Here is a 23,381-nt window from a genome sequence, read left to right as displayed (position 1 = left end):
AAAATAATGATCACTGAGAACAGATTTTATTCGCAAAGTATTACGGGGACGTGGTAATGTAGTAAAGCCGAATTGCAATTTTTCGACACATTTTAAATCACAACAACATGAAGCACAAGGGCGTAAACTTTTGTTCGTTAAAAAAGCTTATAAGGTACCTGAAGGTATATAGGCCCGGAAGGTAATAAGGCCCACTGCTAATATTTTTTTATGTGCCAGAAAAAATGCTTCCGTTTTGATGTAATTTTAAAATATATATGTACTTAAAATGATTTACAAAGTTTTGGACCTGCAAGTTATATGTTATTGTTATCATGACCAATCCAAATTAAGAAGGGTTTATTTTCAACTTTTTATTATTTTTTGTTAAAATTGATAGCAAAAATGAAAAGGTTGTGTTGTCGAAATGAAAACTTATTAAGATATATTAGTAATGGGGTCATTTTAGTTTAATTGGAGCATTATCCGATCAGGAAAAAAGAATTACTTCAAATAAATTTTATTACGGTTTTGTTTATCAGGCATTGCTTGCAATAAGGCCCAACGATAATTTGTTATTTTCTCAAGTCTCTTTTATAGTAAAAGCGACTGATATGCACAAAATTTGCTTTTTTGCTTTCTTAGGGAGATAAAATGTCCGAATAAGATGTTTGTGGAAGTAGGCTAATCTTTCGTTTAGTATTTTTGGTTATCAAATGTCAAGGGGTCGTTTATTCTTTTTTTAGTACCTTCAGATTAACAGTTATATGTCTTAGTTAACAGTATATGTGTAATATGAGTTAATAACGTTGCTTGTTTGAACTTTTATTTGACCGAAGCAAAGTATAAATGAGTCTGATTGGTTTCTAGACTATTTTTAAAAACATGAAAATGTTGGGCTTTATTAACAGCATAGGTTTGTATTAAGGCCCAAGTTTTAATTTTTTTTAAACTGTTATCCTACAAAAACAAAACTTGCAAACGCCCTCAAAATTTAATGGATGTTTAATATCAACCTCTGCAACAATCATGCCGAATTTGGCCTGGAACGGTTAAATGGTTTTTCAGTTATACGCAATAGTTTTTTAATGGGCCTTGTTAGCTGCAGGTACCTTAGCAGACTGATTGCGATCCGTAAACGTTGCAGCGCAGTTTGCAGCATATAAATCAGTGGTTCTCAAATTTTTTTATTGTCGGAGCCAAATGGTATTTTTCAAGTGTGTAGGGAGCCGCAAAAAACAAAACCTTGAGAAAATCACTTAAGATTATTACTTTGAATACTAAAATAGCAATGTTTGGTGGTTTTCTGAGGTGTGGTGCGAGCCGCAAAATAAGTAGTTGGGAGCCGCATGCGGCCCCGAAAACCGAGTTTGAGAACCACTGATATAAAGGATATTATATAGACAAAATCGTCCACAAACTGTTGGTTATTCGAATTGCAAGGAAAGCAAAGAACTTTAGTCTGCAAAAATCAAATAAAGTTAGTCGGCGAATACAAGAACATATCAAAAAAACGCTTGCACATGAATGCTAAGCAAAAACTTCGTCCGGCAAATCCCTGCGCCAGGAATAACTCTTTTGTGCCCCCTCCCGCTTGACAGAGTCGCTTGCAACAAAGCAAGAACGACGTAATTTCTCTTTCAAGGGTAAATCTGGTAGTTTGGCAAAGAAGAACGCCAGTGCCCCAGCAAATGAATCGCCGGCACCCTAAAGGCATCAAAATAATTTCTTACGGCCAAATTCATGAGAATCAAAAAGACGCAAGGGCTTACTGTGGTATCTACGGCATTAACTTTGTCAGCCTGCACCCAAGAGGGTTCTTCCAAGCCTTGGCTTGCAAAAACGCAACCATCCTTGCCAAGTGTGATAATTGCAATTCTACAACCCATCTCAAGAAAATGCAGTACAGCAACTTTAGCACTTTCTACATCTGTTACTTCCAAACCGGTCATGGTTGACGCCTAACAAAAGGTTCGTTAATGCATGATTAATACTAATGAGAATTAAACTTTTTAGAAGTAATCGTAGTTTTTGCAACAACATCTAACACCCACCGCATAAGGCACTTTCCAATATAAAGTATAGCCTATACCTCAGTTTCATTTGCACAAGTGATATCAGAATACTTGAAGAAATCTAGACTAAGCTTTTCCTGTGGGGCTGGGGCTGGATTGAATATGGTGAAGATACCAGCATCCTGTGCTTTTTTAAGTGCATGAAGGGTTGAATGTGGTGGAATTTCCCATTGACATAACAGAACCTGCACGAAAGAGTAGCCTTTGTACACTGATTCAACAAAAAGCATTATCCCAATGGCTTTTTAAATACCTTTGCTGATTGAAAAAGTGAGGAAGCAGCATCAACATCCGATTCAGTCAAATGCAAGTTGGCCCCTGGTATAATCATCAGCAAATTATTTCCATCTTCTCCAACAGTAACGGGACCAACTCCAGTCGATGCCTCACCGGTCACGGTAACATGATCTTCAGAAGAAAATGACAGTATTTCAATTTTCAGTATTTTTTATTTGACACCTATTTCCACTAGGAGCACCAGGCAAGGAGTTCAGTGAAGGGTTACCATACCTGCGTGGGCAAAATTCCGGACGGTTTCACAATTCGTCTTTTGTACGCTAACGTTTTTATAACGTCTATAAAAAGTGCCGTATTAAGAGATAAGATAAAGCAGGGGTCGGCAACCTTTATTCTACTGCGGACCGGTTATGAAACTAAAATTTTTATCGCGGACCGGTCTTCAAAAAACTACAAATATTTAGCAATGAAAACACATAAATTAGTTTATCATCCCCGGGATACATGGGCAAAATGTTTTGGAGCATGTAACCTGAAAAATTATACGGCCCGGTAACGAACTCGTCGCGGACCGGTACCGGGCCGCGGACCGGCGGTTGCCGACCACTGAGATAAAGAAATAAAAAAAAAATCAAACGACAAATAATCTATGACAACAAATTACATTAATGAAACACAAATCTAAAAAATGAAGAGCAGTTTGTGGCCTATATAATTTTTCAACACCTAAACATACGGCTTACCATCGAGTTAATACGGTAGTAAATATGCCGAATATATACAAATCAACTAGCGCAGTGGTCGGCAACCACGTTTGTTACCGGGCCGCATAAAACTTACTCAAGGTTCACATTGAATCAAAGTTGTAATAACTGCAATTAGTTTTCAGTGCTGAACATTTTTGGTTTTCAAAGGCCGAAATGTGATACAAATTTCAGTTTCAAACCGGTCTGCAGTGCAAAAAAGGCCCCTGATCGAGTGGGCCGCAGTAAAAGCGACACTTTGTTTTGCAGACCTGCTCGATAGCAACTATACGCCAGAGATGTAAGCCGGACCGTGTCTTTTCGGGTCGGGTTCGGGTTCGGGTTAAGGTTTTGCTAAACAAATGGGCTTGATTCGAGCCTGACTTTAAATGACCCAAAACAGTCCTAAACGCCGTTTTCGTTATATTCTGTGCAGTATTACGTTTTGTAGGAGTTTATGCACAGGACTGTCGATCAAACTTTCGGGCCTAAACGGGCTATTCAGAAACGATTAGGGTTCGGGCCGGGCTTCCGGCTTGTACTTTCGGGTTAGGCCCGGGTTCTGGCTTGAATTTCGGGCCCGCTTACTACTCTGAACAACGCTACAATACCACTCGTTGAAGGACACATGAAACTCCGCTTAATATTTGTTTTGCAGTTCTTTGGGCTTCAGCTACAGCATTTGTTTCCCAGGGGAAGCCAGTTAGCTTGCTCCCACACCCATATTCGACACTCGATTAGGCTACATCGCAATGGTTACCTGCATTTATGCCCAGAGCTTTGAAATTCGAAATGCACTCTTCACCATAAGTGTCGTTCCCAACCTTTCCTATCATTGCTGCTTTTGCTCCTAGTTTGGCTGCGGCCGCACATTGGTTGGCCCCTTTGCCACCAAATCCACTTGCAAATCTAAAACAATCACACCTTATAGCCTACAAATACCGTTCGAACACAAATGCAAAAATGACAAATTACTCTTGGTCCAACTGTCACGGTTACTGCACTTGTAACCAGGTAAGTGTATGAATTATTACTATATAGTATATACCTACCGCGTACCATGTATTGTTTCTCCAGGGACGGGCAGTCGCGGAGCATAGAATACCAGATCCATATTGCATGATCCCACTACAAGAACTTCTACAAAAATATGTAATTAGGCTATGTTCAGAAAAGGTTGACAAGGCAAAACAATATGTCAACGTATACTGATAGGTACATTGGCATTTAGCTATAGTTTTACAAAAAACTATTTACTATTTAGTTATTACCTGCCATTTTACTGCCACTTCCAATAGCGCAAATATCGGCTACTTGTTTCTGTTACTTGGGAATCGGTAAATGATTTGTAGCAAACGCTAAACGCAACATGTTCTAGTTCAGCTGACAGTTTAAACAACGTAACTAGACTGCAAACTCGGCAGTTTACAAGCACTACACATCCAAGTTGAATTGGGTTTTTTGAGTTTTTATGTTCACAAAGCTACAGCGTTGCAACAGAGCACACAAAAATCTTTGTGAAAACAATGTTAATGTTCAATCAACCGTGACGTTTACTTGTTGCAGTTTATGTGTTTTGATTTTTGGTTTGGGCTTGGGGTTTGTTATTTTTTGTTTGATAAATTAAAACATAGTGAAACAATTACATTAAAACAACCACCAACTAAATATTGTTTCAGCTTTTTTTGCGAATATGTTAAACAAATGAATACATTACGTGAATTTTTGCATTGATCTAAATTAGCAAATAATAAATAATTATCCCTTCAAAAATGTCATTGGACTACTGCCCCGGACGTTATTGCGGTCGTCTACTTGTGAACACTACTGCAGGTAAATAGTGTTTACTTTTCTATGAAGACATTATTAATTTTGTAAAAACAAATGCAAGAAATTAAGGACCAGACAAAATTTCACAACTACCTTTGATTTACACATGGGTCTTTTCCCTTTTTGTGCTAATTTATTGGTCAAAGACTGTACACTTTTTTACTATAACTGTATGCAATTCAGGTGTTCCAATATGGGGTGAATGTGGTGCCTGTCCTTCTGGTTTTAGAGTTAATATGGAATATCATTGTAGCCAGTGCACAGGAAAACCAACTCTTTTTCAGTGGCTCTATCTTGGTTTCATGGCAACACTGCCTCTTGTATTGCATTGGTTTTATCTTTTGCACAAGCATACAGAATGGAAGTAAGTGAAACAAGAATACCAAAAAGTTATGCATTATACTTAAACCTGAACTTAAAATAAATGAGTATAAATTTAACTATGTTTGATGTTTTTGTTTTGTTACAGAAAAAATGTTGCCATTCAATGTGGGTTTGCATTTATTGAAACAACTCTAGCTGCTGTATTTACCTTGCTTTCATTTGAGCCAAAGGGGTCATTAAGTCTTGTCACATGTTCTGTGCAACAGATTTCAGACTGGTATACAATATTTTTTAATCCACGAATCAAATTTGTTGAAACTGTGCGCTGCTCCCAAGAGGCTGTTTACCCATTGTAAGCAAATCATAATTTTATGCTGCTGGTAGCAAACTTAAGTAACAACAACCTTTTTTTAGGTATTCCATTATTTTTCTGTTCTATTTGTTTTCTCTTGCACTAATGCTCTTTTTGCGACCAACGCTTGCTGCACGCTTTCTCACATCTGAGGCAGACAAAAAGAAATGCAATGTGGCTATTTACGCCGCGCTGTATTTTCATCCAATTCTCGTAGTGATTCATGCAATATGTGCAGGCCTTATATGTAAGTAATATGTAGTAGCACTTAGCGTTAACAACAACTATTCATTTTTGAACATGTTTTTTTTCAGATTATGCATATCCATATTTAACCATACTGGCAACTATGACTGGTCTTGCTGTATATGCTGTGTACTGGGATATGAAAGTAAGTAGAAATGTTGATTTTTCACTCATATTTGCAATAACCATGTGTTTTTGTTTGCAGAAACCGAAGGATGTGTTTGGTGAACACCGAGTACAAAACATTTTCATTATACTGTGGCACCTCACAACATTGGCGTACTCCATCATAGCCCTTGGAAATGCATACACTACAAGTTTTACCTATACCAGTTTTGCATATTTGGCATTTGTTCCACTGCCGTTGTTATTTCTGTTACTTACTGAACAATGTACTGATCCGAACCATATCACAGTAGAAACTGGCGGAATGCCTTTGTAACGATTTGTTCTTTAAATTTTGTTGTTGATAAACTTGTTTTGATCTTGTAAAACAAGTGTGTTTGTTTTTGTGTCTCCACAAGTTTTATTTAATCCGGCTAGAAAAGTGGACTTTAAAATTCCAAGGCTTGCTCTTGCACAGTTTATCAGTAAAGATGACAAGTCCTTACAATTCCATTTGTGTTTGCACATAACGACAGGTAATATGATTGTTCAAAACAGGGATATGTTCAAAATCTACAAGCTCAGTGTGCTTGCATTTCCAGCAGCTGCAGCCTTCTCCCGTTCTTTTCTGTCACTTTCACATAATCGGCATATCCAACTTCCCTCTGGCGGCGATTCCATGCGAGGTTGCAAACAGTACATGTGATAACCACGGTCACAGTCGTCACAGAACAATAGTTGTTCCTGCAAGGTTAATGCATAAAAATAAAACTGTAAGGAATATGCTTTCACATTCACTTGTTTGCCTTTTACGGGTGAACACTGAACATTCTTTATTTTTGCAGTCAATACCAATTTTGTTTCTGTTAAAAAGGGAACCATTGTAAATACCTACATATATTCCGCTTAGAATACTTCATGGTGTATGAAATATGAGAATATAAGCCTCAACAAGGGTAAATTAGACCAGATTGTAGTATTGTTTCAATTACAAATCTGAATAACTCTAATCATCAGCGCTTTCAAAAGTCCGCAAAATTATAATGTTCGTAAAAGCATATTCAAGACTTTTCAAATCTGTAGCATGCAGTATTTAGTACCACCTCACATAACCAATATGATTACAAAGACAACTGGGGTAAACTTACATCATTGTCAGAGGTTCCACACAAATGGCAGGATTTGCATTCAATACATTGCCAGCTGTACTTTTTAACATTCATTGTCATAATGTCTGTAAACTGTAGACAGGTTGGATGACCAGACCTGTAAACACGAATCAAAAGAAAGTCATTAATATATTTTACAAACACAAATGCTTTTGTAAAGACATCTTGTTGATTTTTTTACCTGCCGCAGTCTGCACAGGAGACAAGTTCTTCAGACACTCCAGTCTTTTTATTCTCGTCAGCATCTCCAAGACAAAAGTCACAGTAATCATTCATTGGAGTTTGGCGCTTTCGCTTTGGCCTTGTTTCCATTCCCTCTGGATCCCCACTTTCACCTGCAAAAGCTTTGTATGTCACTTATAAACCTATTACTGAACATGAGTTGTACATCATTTAGCAAGTTTGGCCATCAGCAAGGCTTCTTTAAACAGGTTTAAACTAGTGATGCACCGAAGTTTCGGTTGGCCGAAACATTTCGGCCGAATCCGCTGTTTTCCGATGTTTCGGTTTCGGCCCGAACTTTTTTGAAAATTCGGCCGAAACCGAACTTTTTTATTGCATGGAATTGAGGCCTTAAATTTTATTTACGCTCATACGAAACATAATAAATTAACTATTTGTTGTATCTATAAAACACTAGCCACATTGTCTGCAAACTATTATATGTTTAGCAAAGCTTACGCATTGTAGAAGTGATTTTAGTTTGTCAAAATTGAGTTCACTCGCATCAACAACACAAGGTTCTGTTGAAAACATTCAAAGAAACGGGGATTTTAGGTTCGGCCTGATTCGGCCTCATGGCCGAATATTCGGTTTCGGCCCGAACTTTTTTAGGCGGGTTCGGTGCATCACTAGTTTAAACCCAATACACAATTGGTACGTAAAAAAATAAAAAAACTAGCATTTTCCTGCTAAATGACATCTGGGTGCTCAAGCAATGAACATGACTCTGAACTTACTGACAGTTGTAGTCACAGTTTTTTGTGCACTAGCTGCAGAGGCTCGTGATGTGGTAGAATGTACATCATCTGACACAATGGAAGATGGGGTATGACGACCGCCTGGAGTGTATTCATCATCCGCATCCATTTCTTCCTGGTGCATGTGTTGCAGATGATAATTGAGACTCGGCCTGTTCTTGTACTTTTTCCCACAATCTATAATCAACGCAAACTTTCAATTTAAGTCTGCAAAACCTGCTCAAAAATTATGCTCATGTCCTTATTGTATTCAGGGTGGATTCTTTCAGAACAGTGCTCTTCAACCTTTTTTTGTTTGGTGAACCCTTAAAGTTGTTGTGCCAAACTCATGCACCCTGTTTACATAAAAGGTAAACTTAGGTAATAAGCGATATGAAAAATCCTTATGCAAATCATCTTGTCAATTGACTCCGAGTTGGCGAATTTTCTATGAAACATCGTCGAAAAAGCCAACACTGGATATCCTAACATCACCCGAATGTAACACAGACACTATCAAACCAGACTTGGGATAAACCATCGAAAAAGTTTACCAGGGTTATACATCAGTTGAAACGTACATATTTTGTCTAATATCCTGAAAGTCAAATATTAATGGTTCATTAAAAGTTTGTGATGCACCCTTGTATACCTTTTCGTACTGGTGCACCTTAGGGTGCACCGTGCACACAAGTAGAAGAGCACTGTTTTAGAATCACAAGAACAGAAAGCACAATAGATTTATGAAGGTGTTGAATTTTAGAGTTGACTTACATTCACAAGCATGTGTCTTATCGTCTTGGGCATCACTCCTTTTTGCTTTGCCTGTAGATGTTGTGGCCTGGATAAACAAAAATAATTTGTGTAAAAAAGCAGCACACAACTTGGTGCAACAACTGCATATTGATGTGTTATTGTAGACCATATTAAGTTTTCTTAAATTGGACCTACTTTATGAGATCTTTTGGATTTCCTTCTTGATCTGACATCGAAGTCCTCATCAAAATCTTCCAAATCTTCATTATTTAGTATGGTAGAGTTTGATTCTCCAATTTCTGGTTCCTCTTCCATCATGGCAGCAGCAATTGCATGAATGTTTGAAGAGTCGTTTGAGTTTTCATTTATCAAATGTGCTGTTTCTGAACAAATATGCAATTAAAGAATGTCACAGCAAATGAGAATCATTATCTAAATTGAGAGAATGATAATATATTTGAGCATATTAATACAATTAGGAAACAGTTTTTAAGGTATCCTATCAATAAACTTTGGTCAAAAATAATAAAAAAACAAGATATCACAAGCAAAGATCTAACTGGACATAAAGACAAAAACAGTTTTGCACAATACAGTCAATCAACACAAAACACATTCCTTTTATCTAGTGATTGTTTTTTAGGGTGGTAGTTGATGTATAGCAATAAACATATATACATATACCTTCAAACCGTGTGTCTGGTAGAGGATTGAATCTTGGTCGCTTTTTCCATCGCTTACTCGCATATGAATAGACTTGGTTAGGATGAAGGCCTGGACCTCGGTGTCTGTTACAAAGTGATTGCAGTTTTGTAAGTACAATATATTGTTAAAAATAGAAGAAAGATATTTTGCAATGAGATTGAGTTAATTTTAATTTAGCATTTCACTATCGCAATAAATAAAATACATAAATTTTGTCATGAAAAGTATTCCTCCAGTATACACTCTAGGTAAGCAAATCTAATTTAGATTTTTATTAGGTATGTAATCATGTATGTTCAGTGAATATTAAAACCAGTATAAATACTATATAACCAATATTAATAAAAAATTGGTTCATAAGTTTTCATTTAACTTACCGTTTTTCAAACCAAAGGCAGCAGTCATTTTGAGCAACCCGTGTTTGCGAATCAAGATAAGGGAGACGAATCTGAAATAAAATAATGTTGTTTTTAGGCCAAAGACGGGTGAGTCGGTGACCCATTAAATCGGCATTGAAAAAACCCTTACCCGCCTTTCAGTCATGAGACGACTGTTGTATGATTGACAGTGCTCCATAGCTTCTTTATAAAACACATCCGGGGTTGTCATTTTAAGCAGTGATTAATACCTTTAAATCGATGACGATAAATTCAGCTGCAAAATAACTTTTTGATCAGCAAAAAGGAAAACAACAACAACACACCAAAAACGAAAGAAATAGTACTACACCATAGAAATCCTAATCTAAATTATATTTTCTATTACCGGTACTTTGTACATTTTGTTCCAAACATTTTTGTCAACATTGGTTTATCAGAAAACATCATATTTTAATTAATACCTAGCCAATGTTTTAAATACAGTTTCGTAAAGGCCTAAGGTGGAGTAATTTCTTCCGATTAAGCTGCCTTTGATCGATCGTCAACGGTCATTCATAAATTTCGGCCAACCATTTCGGACTGATAGCTTTGTACTTCACAAGCTTTTTTTTACTAAGTTTTCGGAATTTGGCAATCCGTTGCTCAAAATAGATGCACTTTTTAACAAGGGTGATTTGTTTTTCTTAAGGATTGTTTACTTGTTAAATTTTAGAAAGGGGATTTGGGGTGAAAACAACTGTGCTTTTATTCAGTTACAAAACCAAGTGAGTGGTGCTTCAACAAAACTTCCTCGAAATTTGACGAACAGACGTACAAGTGGACACTAGAACGAACACGAGGGCCATTACGGGAGCAACTTACTTCATGTCAAACAGAAGCTAATGAACAAAACGCTCAAACGTCTGCTTCTCATTTTTCTTTCAGATTGAGTCCAGCAGGAGCTCGCAGCGCGCTGGCAAAAGTCACGTTCGCAAGACAAGCGATAATTCACATTCACGCTGGGTATCTTAGCATTTCTCCGTGACATCATCAGCTGTGACGTAGATGGACGGAGAACTGATAAGGGCCTCAGCGATGACGCAATTCATCATTCACCACAAGAAAGAATAGTTGTGGACTAGACTTTCGACATTAAAAAAGCATTGTGAGACAGACTTTTATAAATTCCAATGCAAAGGTGGGCCACCTTTTATACGCCACTATGTCAAATGGCAATTATGACTCTGAGTGCAGACCTAATAGTGTATGTGCAAGCTATGCTATTTGAATTAAACAAGAAGATAGATTTGTATTTGCAGGATTTGTTTATGGTACTATTAAATCTTAGAAAACTGAAAACAAGCGGCGAGATATATTTACTTCTGTATAACTTACTGTACTTAAATATGAAGTTAAAAAATATTTGACGTATTTATGGCAGAAGAACGTCTGTACGTCGTTCCATATCTTAAAAGACACGCGTCCCGGGTGATAACAAGAATCAAGAAAGTATCGTGTGTATAGTTTGATTTTGAAAATCAAACCGAATAATATAAATGATTAGCCTACTTTTACTTTCAGTTGACATTGCTGTGATTGACAAATAAAAGCAGTTTAGAGTAGACCTCCTCTTGCTGGCCAAAACAGTTTTGCAAACACAAAATGGAGTTTTTAGCTTTCCAAAGAAAGTAAACTGTTGTTGAGCGTTTTTAGGCGCTGAAGTGTTGGTGCTGCGGCTCAGGCCCGGCTGGAGCGCACACTCTACCGTCGGTTGCCATGGCAATGAGTGGCAAGGTTGCCGGCGACTTACGGCCAAGCACCCTCCGAGTCGAGTTGCCACTTCACGGAACTACTGTGTCGTCACAAAACGCCATTCTTACGTAATGTCTCAATCAAAACTGGTAACCGATCGTTGTGTTTTTGTTAGCGCCTATGGTCTTTTGTTCAATGCAGACAGCTTGTGTGGAGATAGCTTTTTTAAATTAACATCAAACACTTTAGCTACTGCGGCCCGTTCCTGAATGACAATTGGCACTTAAATCAAGTAGTAGTGATGTTAGCTTGCTTTAAATGCATTAAAACATGTGTAGGCTACAAGTCGCAAAAGATACCAACTAATTCTATAGGGGCATAATTTCACTTTGTGTTTATGGAAAACGGAGTCAATATATCAACTTAGCATGTCAAAGTCAATGCTCTAGTTATCTTTCACCTACTTTCCACAAAACACTTGGCGCCCTTTTGCTCAAACATCGTGTTTCTGCTCAAGGACTGTGCAACTCTCTTAAGGGAAAAAAGGCGGGAACGAAATCGATGCCCAGCGCACTCGAGACTGCTTCAAGTGGACGACAATTACGGGAACAATCGACGCTGATTGGCCAGCTGTTGGCCCCGTGACCGGCGACGAGTATAATTAGCTACGACGGAAAATAAAGGTTATCAAGGGTTCACTTCAAGTTGGAAACTTCTGAACGATATCTTTTTCTTTTTTAACGATTGTTTTGTATCATATTTAATAGCGACGTATCGAATCGGCTAATTTGGCTTCGGACCGAAACCAAATTGGTTGAAGGAACCTAATCATTTGTAATGTCATGCGAAGTCCAACGCTACGCTTTTAACATGAAAGCATAAAATAGAGCACCACCAAACAGTGGTGTACCTGCGATATATAATAGTTGTGTTTCATTATGGTATTATAAATGTGGGTTTTCACTGACCTTTTCCTACAAAACCAATCGCAATATACTAATTGCAGCGATGTTAGTTTGGAAGATTCTGGCATATGGTGCATATTTAGGCGGAAAAGACGCTGTTAGCGCTTACGTTCGTAAAAGAAACGGTTTCAGCTGAGTCGCAACAAATTATTTGGCCGAAACCAAATCTTTGTAAATCCAGGTGATTCAGCTTGATTAAATTCGGTAAACCGAGTAATCGATACATCACTAATATTAACTTACATTAAGAGGAGATTTCAAATAGGCGTTGCGAAATCCTGCTGTGTCGTTTGCAATTGCAACAGATTGCAACATTACTTCTACGATCACTGTCAGGAACTTAGTTGTCAAAACTAGATGTTTATGACACAAAACCATCGTCAATTGCCTTTCATAAATTGCGAAAGTTTTCTTTTTGTTTCGAGTTTTTGAACCGGCAATCCGTTACTCAAAATAGAGGCAATTTCAAAACTCACTTATAGCGGCTTTAAAAACATAAAACCGCCATTTAATAAACCAAGAAACAACAAAGTCAGCTATTCTAATGCATTAAATATTGCATATGTTTGTTACACTCTGATAAATTTCGCTGTGTTGAACGGGTGGTATAGATACTTCAACATCGCATTTAGGCGTCCACATCCTTCCGTGTAACTTCTCTCGTCACTTTTAAGCTGAAAGGCATGTACGTGTATTTGCTATCTGTTGTACCTTAATCGTAATGCGCAAAAATCACACTTGTTCAATTAAAGTATATCCAAGAAGGAAAAGTGGTACAAGTACAGTAATAAAGGTTGATATAACAAGGCCACAAAAATCGATGCATAACATTATTTTAACCCCACATCAGGCCATAGTCACTACGGGGTGGGAAAAATCACATATTACACTTGCCACAAATAAGTTTGTCACCAACTGGGTGCACAAAAACGTTTTAAATTAGTGTGTACATAATGCTGTATATCGTTTTTTAACATTGACAAAATATCATTACAAAAACCCTATTAATATTTCAAGTTCAAATAAATGACATGAAACATTGTTTTTAATGTCAATTTCGGAGGGTCAAATGAGTTGTCCAACTCCCGAAATTCTAGGTTATTCACTTAAGATTTCATTCAAAGCCCCAACCCGGTGTAAGTATGACGTCACAATTGGCAAAATTGAAAAAAAAAATGTGACGTACCTCATTTTTTTAAATCTCAAACTCATTTTTAACACTGACAAAATATCATTTTTTGAAATAAAGAACAACCCTATCAATATTTCAAGTTTACAAAACTGACATTAAACTTATTTTTTTCAACGTCGATTTCGGAGGGCCCAAAAAGGTTGTCCAACTCGCGAAATTGTAGATTTCATTCAAAAACCCAACCCCGTGTAAGTATGACATGACAATTGGCAAAACATTCAAAAAAATAAGAAAAAAACTTAACAGTGAGCCATAAAGAACACAAACGTACGAACTTTATATCGATACATGCTGCAACTCGTATGTAAATCAAACACGCAGCTAATATTGCAATCATCGGGGCAACAGAAGTCAAACAAATGTAGAATGAGAAGGAAGGAAAATTGTTGCACGCATTCGCTGAAAGTTAGTCATCACTGGGATCAGTGACCTTGGCGCCTCCGCTGTCAGTAACGTGTACTTCATCATTTACGGGAACATATGGGTTCGACTTTCTCTTGTGGACTCGCTAAAAATTAAGATTTTTGTGAAATTTATTTTTAACGCCATACTATTATCAAAAAGCAAATTTTAAAAGACTGCTTGCCGTTTAAATCACTGTACGCCAGACCCATTTAAGGCGTTATACCGAATCAGCCGATCACCAAGCATTTCAATATGGCAAAGAGTAGGCTAGAAAAATTTATCATGCGGTGGGATTCGAACCCACGACAGGAGTCTCGCGCTCTACCAACTGAGCTACGCAGGCTCAGTGGTGAACCCGTCGATACGGTTTTTACTTAAATCAGCTAATTTAGACAAAACAGGGTTTTACTACTTAAGATTGTCTTCGAAAAAAAGAGTTTTAATCGGAAAAGCTTTACAAAACAAAACGCTGTGCAGGCTACTTACCCCTCTAATTAGAAGCAGAACGCCAAAAACCATGAGTAGGACCCCAATTGCTAAGATTACGTAGGGCATAGCGTGTACAGCATTGATAAGGGTCAAGACTTCATTCTTAAACTGGCTGGCGGTGCCTTGGTCCAAGTAAACGCTCTGAAATAGAATTTTGTTCAGCTCAGTAATCAGTATATTGCTCAGAGAACAAAACTAAAAAGCAAAACGTCGTATAACGCAATGCTTTTCAATCATGTCGTTCCCATTCATCTCCTATTAAGGGTTTCTTGAGGCAAAAATAGTTTTATACGAACAAAAGGTTAAAAACTGTGATACATTATAACGATATCTACCATTTCACAGTTTTCGAAAAATATTTCTGGGTCAAATGGGAAACATTATACAGTAAACATCGGTTAATCCGGAGCCGTTTGGACCAAAACGGATTAGGCGAAGATCCGGATAAACCGATGTCGATTAGTTTAAGCCTTGCCACATTACAAATCATTTGTACCTCAAGTTTTGTCCGAATTAGGCGAAGACGCGGATTAACCGAATCCGGTTTAACTGATGTTTGCGGTGGCTTTGCTTTTTTCGCAAAATATACACAACTAATTATTCGAAACTGCTAACCAAGGTTGAAGCGATAAGATCTTATGTTTAGTCCAAATTTGAGGGATAGCGAATAAGTTTTGGCAAAAAAACTGGCAAAAAACGACTAACTTATGCAAACAAATTTAAAAAAAAAACGTATACAAACAACAAAACCTAAAAGATTGTGAACCGATTTTTGTGACATTTAAACCTCAAAAACGAACGGTAGCATGAAGCTCGTTAGTAAACGAAGTGTATTTATTCTGTGCCTAAAGTATTTTTGGTGTCAACAGATTTTCGATCACAAACTAATAAAAAGGACAATACACAAACCAAAATACTAATTTACTTTTATGTGTAATATTTTATTTACCTCATTGAGCCAGAGGACAGGCAGAATCACACGATTTACATTCTTCAACTGGCTGAAAGCAGCCTTAGTTGGATCAACATCAACACTCACTTGCAAGCGCTTGGCAGCTTGGAACACAGCCCCTGACATCTGGAAAACGAAGAGATCACTTTATCTAGGTCATGCTGTGCAGCTGTAATCTAATTAGGTTTGATATGGCAAATGTAACAAGGTGCACAATGACAAACATTTCTTTGAAGCTTAAATAAATGCAAAAAGGTGCTTGGTCTTTTTTGCATTGAAATTTTCCTATCAAATTGAGTTTATCTCACTGGGTGTAAGAAAACATAGGGACACAAATAGTATTACCGAAAATAATACTGCATGAAAGTGGTCCATGATGATTTTTTGGGTGGTGTACAGGACCTCCAGTAAATTTGGCGATAAACTAGACATGATTGCATGTTACATGTTGAAAGATTATCAAAATGTTTAGCTGTTGGCAATTGTATCTCACTTCTTAAGTATAGGTTTTAAAGAGTTACGTTTCAAGACCAAATAGTTGTTTTGTATGCTTACTTCAATCTTGCTCAAAAAGGAAATGGTCCATGATATTATTTTTACTGGGCCAGTGGTCCATGGCCTGAAACGAGTTGAGAACCACTGGACTACAACTATTTGATCAGTATTACAACTATTATAAGAAATTTGTCTTGCAAGATATGCCATTATCCTGACGAAGGTGTTTGGTATGGGACTGTAAAACATTGATTTCAAGAACTGCTGGAAGAGCAATACTCGTTTATTCAGTTTGTACAAAAACACAACACTCAATAGAACATCAGGTTTAAAATGAATTTACAGCACAAACATGACTTGTAAATTCAGATAACCCAGCACAGTAATACATTACTCATTTGTAATTGGTCCAGACCTAAAATGCGCTTTATTATAAGCATTAGATAGTTGGGTTTAAAATAACCCTGACAACAATGTTGTTGCAATTTGTTTTGCGATCGGAATGTCCAAGCCATATTATTCAAAACCAGCACATGAAGCATTTGATTGTGTCAGCAGCAATTAATCAAGCAAACAAGATTTCCCCTCACCGGTTCAATGTCCAAATATGTCTCATGCTCTGCTTCGTTTGGATTCAAGCCCTCCACCCCATCAATGATGCTCTTGGCAGCCATGTAAAAATGAGGTGCAGATACCAACACTGGAGCTCCTTGTTTGCAGGGGCTTATACTCATTACACCAGTATCGTAACAGTTACCTGAATGACATAAAGTATTTCCGATGATATTTTTTTGATGTAATTTGGAATTGGAAAAAACGAAATGTGATTCGTTAAGCAGACATAGTCTTTTTTATTTCCAGGCACATTTAGTATGCAATACAGTCAAATGCTGTGAACAATTTATAGTATTTTGACAAAGTGATTTCGTATGTTTGCTTATGGTTTTGTAATGAATTCCCTTGTGCAAACATTTATTGCAAGAACAGACAGTAAGCAAATAATAGCCATGTCAATCAACAAATACTTAAAAGCCCACTTGCATTGTTTTTGGAATCCTGCAAATTAATGTTTCAAACTTCAGAAAACTGTTGCTTAACAATTTTCACAATGAGTGTGAACAATTTCCTTTACCTTTGGGTACACAAAATCCAGCATTATCTTTGTTTACGGTAACATTTTCGAAAACGCTGGGAGGTAACTTAAATCGTACAGTGTCAATTCCTCTCACTGATGTCTTCTCAACGAAAGTAAGATACAGTGACCTGTGAAATGTTTGTGAGATGTATTCTTAAGTGTAACATTGAACAGAGATTGTTTTACCACATTGGGAACCCTGTGGTAAAAAGGGCCTGTTTTGTATCGAATAAGGCTGTTGAGTAAGTCAAGAACAACATTCATGGTTAAAGAAGTGCATTGCTGTCATTAACAAAAAGTCTACCCAAGTCTATAAGATTTATGTGACATTAGCTCATTTTAAAGGAAGTTAAAAAAAAATAGCCAAGTTTGGTGCTGACCTAATGCATGTTTACTGACAGAACACTGACATGCATTAGTAACAGAAGACAAAAAGCGTTGAAACCAAGTGTGTACAAAATAACAAACTTTTCTCTGTGTACAATATGAATTTGATCTTGGTCACAGGTCTTTCAGCACTTGACTGAAGTCATTCATTCATAAAAACAAACCAGCAGAACATAGAACTCTGTTTATTGTTGGCAGACTAATGTGTGGAATGCTTGTATACGCTGGGGTATAATTTGTAATCCACAAAAACCACTATAATCGTAAAGTCTAGCCACTAAAAGTTTTATTGGTTTACCTGCATACATCTGTGTTGAAGATATACAACACGTCGGACTCTTTCACTTTTGGGTTCATAAACACCCCATCTGCAAGATGAAAATGATTAATTTTTTTTCATTTTTTCATTAAACGCTCGTTTGATATGATTTAATTTGAAACCTACCTGTGCCATTGATCATGTTTGCTATGTCACTTGTCCAGTAGTCCAGTGTTCTGAAAAAAAATATACGTACTTTTAAATGGATGAATTAACATGTTACAGTTGTCAAACAAAGTGGTATAAAGTGGTGATGCACCAAACTACTGCAAAAGGTTTGGGCCGAAATCGAATATTCAGTCATATTAGCAAATCGTTGCAGCGAAATCAGGCCAAATCTGAACAATGAAACTTCAGAACAACTTTTACAATATGTAACCTAAACAAAACAATTAAAATTTTGCAGACAGTGGCTGGTGTTTTCCAGATACAATCATAAGCAAATTTATAAAGTGTTAATTTAGTGATATTGAAAGTTTAGGCATTAACTTTATACACTAAAATAGTTCGGTTCCAGCTGAATATTTGAAAAAAGCTTGGGCCAAAACTGAAACATCAGCAAAATAGCATATTCAGGCAACCAAAACTTCAGTGCAACACAAGTTTAAATGCTCAATGTGGTCATGACTGATGGTAAAGTAATTTGTCATCAGAATCTGTCATTGATCTGACAAATAGTGTCATTTGTCTTAATTAAACATTGCAAGGAAAAAGAAATGCAAATACATATAATGGACCACACATATTTTACATTTAAACTGCATGAATTAATTTAAGGCTTTGCCATGTATTTCACACAAAAACAAACAAATTTACAAAAATGCTTTATAAAACTAGAAGGGTGGCTTAGCACATATTGCTCTTGCATATACACTATAACCTATTTTGAAACATAAATATATTTCCTATGCTTATTTTGTATTGGGTCCCATATTCGTCTTTTATAACTTTAGTCGTTTCTGCAGGCAAAAACTCATGGGTCCCCACACATGCAAAGTTGAAAATAATGCAATTCAAGAGATAACCATGAGAAAGTCGGGTGTTATAAGGTAAAACACAGTGATCGGCACTGGGCTTAAATAACAATACTATGTAGAATACAAACTATAAAATTAGATTCACCCCAGATATTGTTTGAAGTATGTCCTATTTAACGTTTTAAAAAACTGACCCATTTTAGGGGGCTAGTAGGGCAACTAATTGGGTTCGACACACAAACTAAAAAATATATAAAAACCACAATGACTCAATCAATAGTACTGCAAAATTTCAGCCCAATCCGCCAATGTTTAAAATTTTGCCCACTAGAGGTGTTTTGAGCAACAACCGTTAATGTTTCTGACGTCATAGGGCTGTTAATAAGCCCCTAACTGCCATGGCGCAAAAACGACCACCAAGCAACCCAACGAGCGACATACAACTGGTTGCCTTGTAACACTATTGCTCCAAAGAAATCTTTCGTTTGTGGTGCCCAGTAACATACAAATACGTTTTACACTTTAGGGGCTTGTGGGGTAAATGTTAGGACTACAGGGTTGAACACAACAATCGACACCTATAAATGGCATACTATACAAGAAATCCAAATTTCAGCCAATTCTGACACTGTTTAAAAACTCACCCATTTTAGGGGGCTAGCTGGGTAAATACTGGGGTTATCAACAAAAACAAAGTGGGATGCACATCTACATGAATATATCTACCATCTGTGTAAATTTCAGCCAAATCCATCAAACATTTGATGGAAAAACGAGTCGGACAAACTTTGGGTAAAAACACCCATTTTAGGGGGCGAGCTGGGTAAATACTGGGGTTATCAACAAAAACAAAGTGGGATGCACATCTACATAACTATATCTACCATCTGTGTAAGTTTCAGCCAAATTCAACAAACATTTGATGGAAAAATGAGTCGGACAAACTTCCGGGGAAAAATACCCATTTTAGGGGGCTAGCGGGGTAAATACTGGGGTTATCAACAAAAACAAAGTGGGATGCACATCTACATAACTATATCTACCATCTGTGTAAATTTCAGCCAAATCCATCAAACATTTGATGGAAAAACGAGTCGGACAAACTTTGGGAAGAAAAAAAAAGAAAAAAAACAAAAAACAATTCGAGTAAAATCAATATGTGTCCCCTTCAGGGAAGGGGACCCATAAAAACAAAATAGCTGAAACCATGCACATATTATCCATGCATTGGACTCAAAAAAACAAAACAAATGTATAACCTAGTTGATCTTTTTAATTATTAACATGTTACATGTAATGCAACATTGCACATTGTACTGTCATGCATTAAACCTCTTGCCGTTCCAGCGATACAAATTATTGGCGTTTGAAATGTTTGACCTTCCTGTGTCAGCCAAGTAGACTCCATCATCACTGTTGTTAAACTGTCATAAAAGAAACAGATTTTGAATTTATTTTATAAAAAACACAACCTAAATACCTCAATAAAAGAAAAACTTTTGTTTTATTTATAGGCAATTAAAAGTTAGGAACTTTTTGCAAATGAAAGACGGTTTGATATGGCACAGGGTAATCCAAATTTGGTTTAGTTTAATATGGATTATGTCGTACAAAATAAACACAGATCAAAATTTAAATTTATAATGTTTATTCACTTTGAAAACACATGCATGTGGTAAAAATGGACCTAACTAGGTATTTTTTTGCTGTTAATTTACAAATTCAAGGACTTTGGTTCTTTTGGCAACCAGAAGAAGAAACAAACAAAATGAAAAAAAATGTTTTAATGTGCATTTTTGTGATAACATCTTGTTGGCTCTCATAAATCAATAGATTGGCAAAACTAATGCATACATTGTTGAAAATATTACAACGTTTTGTTAAAATAGAAAAAAAAGCAATTCATGTCTCATAAAGACCTTCACATGTGTATGTGTTCCACATTAGTACATGTTATGTTGCGGAGCAGGGTAACACCAATTTAATTCACTTTAATACAGATCAGGTCATATAAGTGCCATGTGGTAAGATATGTTTGCATATTGGTCTGCAAGTTCAGCAGAGTGACTCCAGAAATCTTGCTGACACAGAAATAATCATGTGATCTCAGCCCAAGGCTGTTTGCTTTGTATTAATAATGGGAGGAAGTGTAGTTTATGGGCTTCTGTATCAAAACCAGTTTAACTACACAAATCCGCACAAAAGTACTTGTAGCATAATAAACATATTGGGACAAATCCTAATCACACCAACAACAGGACCAAAGGACCACTTTCTAAAAAGGATTGTAGTGCAAAACATATATATGAGAACCCTAATACATACTTCTCCTAGTTTAACATAAGTACACAAAACCAACAACACAGTATGAAACCTAAAGATACTGATTAGCCATACATACTTACACCAAGGAAAAGACCAAACTCTGACTCGATGTGAATTCCTAAATTGCCCAAAAACTCGCTAACAGCACTAAGAACAGGGTCCTTGTAACCAAACAGCCACTCTTCCACTGTGTGCTCAACAAACAAGTCTGCATCCGATAATAAACTAACGATTACGCTGACAATGTCCTTTCCCCATGAAGGAAAGTTCTTCACCATGCTGTTTACGGTCTGAAAAATGTCAGTTTTTTTAGATTTGTATGTAGGACATACATAAATGTATGTATATGTATTTTCATTACTTACGATAAGAGGAACGTTCAGCTGTCGAATGACATAGTCTTTACCCTTGACGGACATGGAAGGTTCAAAAACCAGTGTGTGATTGTATTTATAAGAGACAGTGTCGTTTGTGTAAAATGCAACGTCTGTTCTTGGTTGATACAATCTACAATCAATTTGAAACACGTTGTAAATTGTGTATGCTAAAAAACATATTTCGTTGTATCTTTAAAGTATATTAAATGTAAAGTGTCAATAAGATTTATAAAATTACAACAATTCATAGAACACTTTTTAGAACCAATAAACTTTCCATAAAAATGATATTCCAGTTGACACAATATTTGCTGGGCATTCATAAAGTGAATATACAGTAAATCGTGGTTAAACCGAATTTGGTTAATCCGTATCTTTGCCTAATTCACGGGTTCTCAAACTGGGGTCCGCGGTCCTTTAGGGGTCTGTGACACAATTTTGGGGGGACCGCGAAAACGTTGAAGTAATTTTATGATCTGATTTGGCATCAGTTTGTGCCACTGAATAAGTTTAAATCAAAGCAGAATTGAAAACCGACTGTATCCATTACAAAACAATTACAAAGCCCTCATTGCACGACAACTAACAAAAATGCAATTGTTCGCGCACAATCATAATGTTTTTTGTCTTGTCTGTGATGTCAGATGCTGTCTTTGGATAATTGTTATATGCAATTTTGCATTACTGGCTAAAATCCTGCAATCAACTTTCGTTTTTCTGAAATACGCATTCAAGGACCGCAAGCCCTCGAAATAATGGCAAAGGGACTGTTTTGAAAAAATTAAGAAAAAGTTTAAGAACCACTGGCCTAATTCAAACAAAACTTGAGGTAGAAATGATTAGTAATGTGGCAAGGCTTACACCAACCAAAATCAGCTAATACGGACAATTTTTTTGCGTCCAAGCAGGTTCGGTTAACCAATGTTTACTGTATTTCATTTTTACACCATACGGAAAAGTTTCACATCATGTCTTAAATTACTACCATTTAATACAGAATTTACTTCTATTCTGACCTGTAGGTAAACGGGCCGACTTGATTAACGATTGGTTTTCCACCATGAGTAACATTATCAGGGTTTATAACGTTGAAAAAGTAATACTGCATGTATAAGGGAGGTGCTGGGTTCATCCATTGCGAGTATGCTGGAGAATCCAAACTCAACACAAGTTGCTGAAAAATAAAAAAGTGTAAAACATATTTATTATAGCAAGTGTAAGTTCAGCACAAATGATGCTCCGCATAATTAACTGAAATTGATAAATAAACCATTTGCACAGCAAAATTAATTCTTGCATTTTTAAAAATACCACAGAGTTAAGTTAGGATTAAAACTCATAAGTTCCTTTACATGTTTATTTGATATATGTTTAATTTTTGTTTAAAAATCATTTGCACATTGTGTTTTTAAATACAACAGCTCTATTTATTATTAGCTAAATGGCTTCATACAGTTCAAACTGGTTTGACCAACAAGGTTTCATCAGTGCAGCTAGTGACAAGACATATGCCTCACCAAATCTGGACATAAGGACAAACCATGGTGGAAATGAAACTACTATGGTCAAACAACCGCTTGGTAACCAAAGTTTTAAGCTATTAAAATTAGCAAGTGGCCGTTTTATTTACCTTGTCCAATTCTTTGTCAATAATCTTCTCAGCAACATCCAGTGCTATGAGAACTATACCAGCAACTAAGAAAATGAGCCCTATAACTGTCAGAGTAACATGACAAGGGGTCTTTCTACAACACCCCATATTTGCTACAGCT

General features: G+C 36.6%; 4 protein-coding genes across 5 annotated transcripts; 1 reads left to right on the top strand and 3 right to left on the bottom strand.

Moving 5' to 3' along the window:
• Positions 1-671: 671 nt before the first annotated feature.
• LOC145226504 (ribokinase-like) lies at positions 672-4,483 on the bottom strand. Its single transcript, XM_080092294.1, has 7 exons — positions 4,306-4,483; positions 4,087-4,174; positions 3,795-3,943; positions 2,308-2,462; positions 2,072-2,239; positions 1,752-1,940; positions 672-1,686 (listed from the first exon to the last, which is right to left on the bottom strand). Exons 1-7 carry the CDS (start codon positions 4,310-4,312, stop codon positions 1,510-1,512), a joined length of 933 nt encoding a protein of 310 aa, XP_079948420.1. The 5' UTR covers positions 4,313-4,483; the 3' UTR covers positions 672-1,509.
• A 209-nt stretch (positions 4,484-4,692) lies between these two features.
• LOC145202902 (JNK1/MAPK8-associated membrane protein-like) lies at positions 4,693-6,860 on the top strand. 2 transcript variants are annotated; one of them, XM_080075821.1, is made up of 6 exons: positions 4,693-4,867; positions 5,048-5,228; positions 5,334-5,540; positions 5,603-5,787; positions 5,855-5,931; positions 5,992-6,860. In XM_080075821.1, the coding sequence occupies exons 1-6, from the start codon at positions 4,807-4,809 to the stop codon at positions 6,226-6,228; spliced, it is 948 nt and encodes a 315-aa protein (XP_079931947.1). In that variant the 5' UTR covers positions 4,693-4,806; the 3' UTR covers positions 6,229-6,860. The 2 variants fall into 2 exon arrangements, with proteins under 2 accessions (XP_079931947.1, XP_079931946.1); XM_080075820.1 differs by having other exon boundaries at positions 5,855-6,860.
• On the bottom strand, positions 5,945-10,176 carry LOC145202886 (zinc finger protein ubi-d4-like). Its single transcript, XM_080075819.1, has 9 exons — positions 10,009-10,176; positions 9,858-9,928; positions 9,460-9,563; positions 8,971-9,158; positions 8,794-8,860; positions 8,020-8,217; positions 7,242-7,395; positions 7,040-7,157; positions 5,945-6,635 (listed from the first exon to the last, which is right to left on the bottom strand). The coding sequence occupies exons 1-9, from the start codon at positions 10,087-10,089 to the stop codon at positions 6,465-6,467; spliced, it is 1,152 nt and encodes a 383-aa protein (XP_079931945.1). The 5' UTR covers positions 10,090-10,176; the 3' UTR covers positions 5,945-6,464.
• Positions 10,177-13,231: 3,055 nt separating this feature from the next.
• Positions 13,232-23,372, bottom strand: LOC145231708 (lysosome membrane protein 2-like). Its single transcript, XM_080096356.1, has 12 exons — positions 23,240-23,372; positions 22,626-22,783; positions 21,598-21,739; positions 21,313-21,522; positions 20,240-20,331; positions 18,057-18,106; positions 17,910-17,979; positions 17,222-17,352; positions 16,680-16,846; positions 15,592-15,720; positions 14,640-14,783; positions 13,232-14,256 (listed from the first exon to the last, which is right to left on the bottom strand). The coding sequence occupies exons 1-12, from the start codon at positions 23,366-23,368 to the stop codon at positions 14,155-14,157; spliced, it is 1,524 nt and encodes a 507-aa protein (XP_079952482.1). The 5' UTR covers positions 23,369-23,372; the 3' UTR covers positions 13,232-14,154.
• Between the last annotated feature and the right edge of the window lie 9 nt (positions 23,373-23,381).

Source organism: Phallusia mammillata, chromosome 1 (genome assembly GCF_965637545.1).
Source record: "Phallusia mammillata chromosome 1, kaPhaMamm4.hap1.1, whole genome shotgun sequence".
Lineage (NCBI taxonomy): Eukaryota > Metazoa > Chordata > Ascidiacea > Phlebobranchia > Ascidiidae > Phallusia > Phallusia mammillata.
This window is presented reverse-complemented; position numbering and strand designations above follow the sequence as displayed.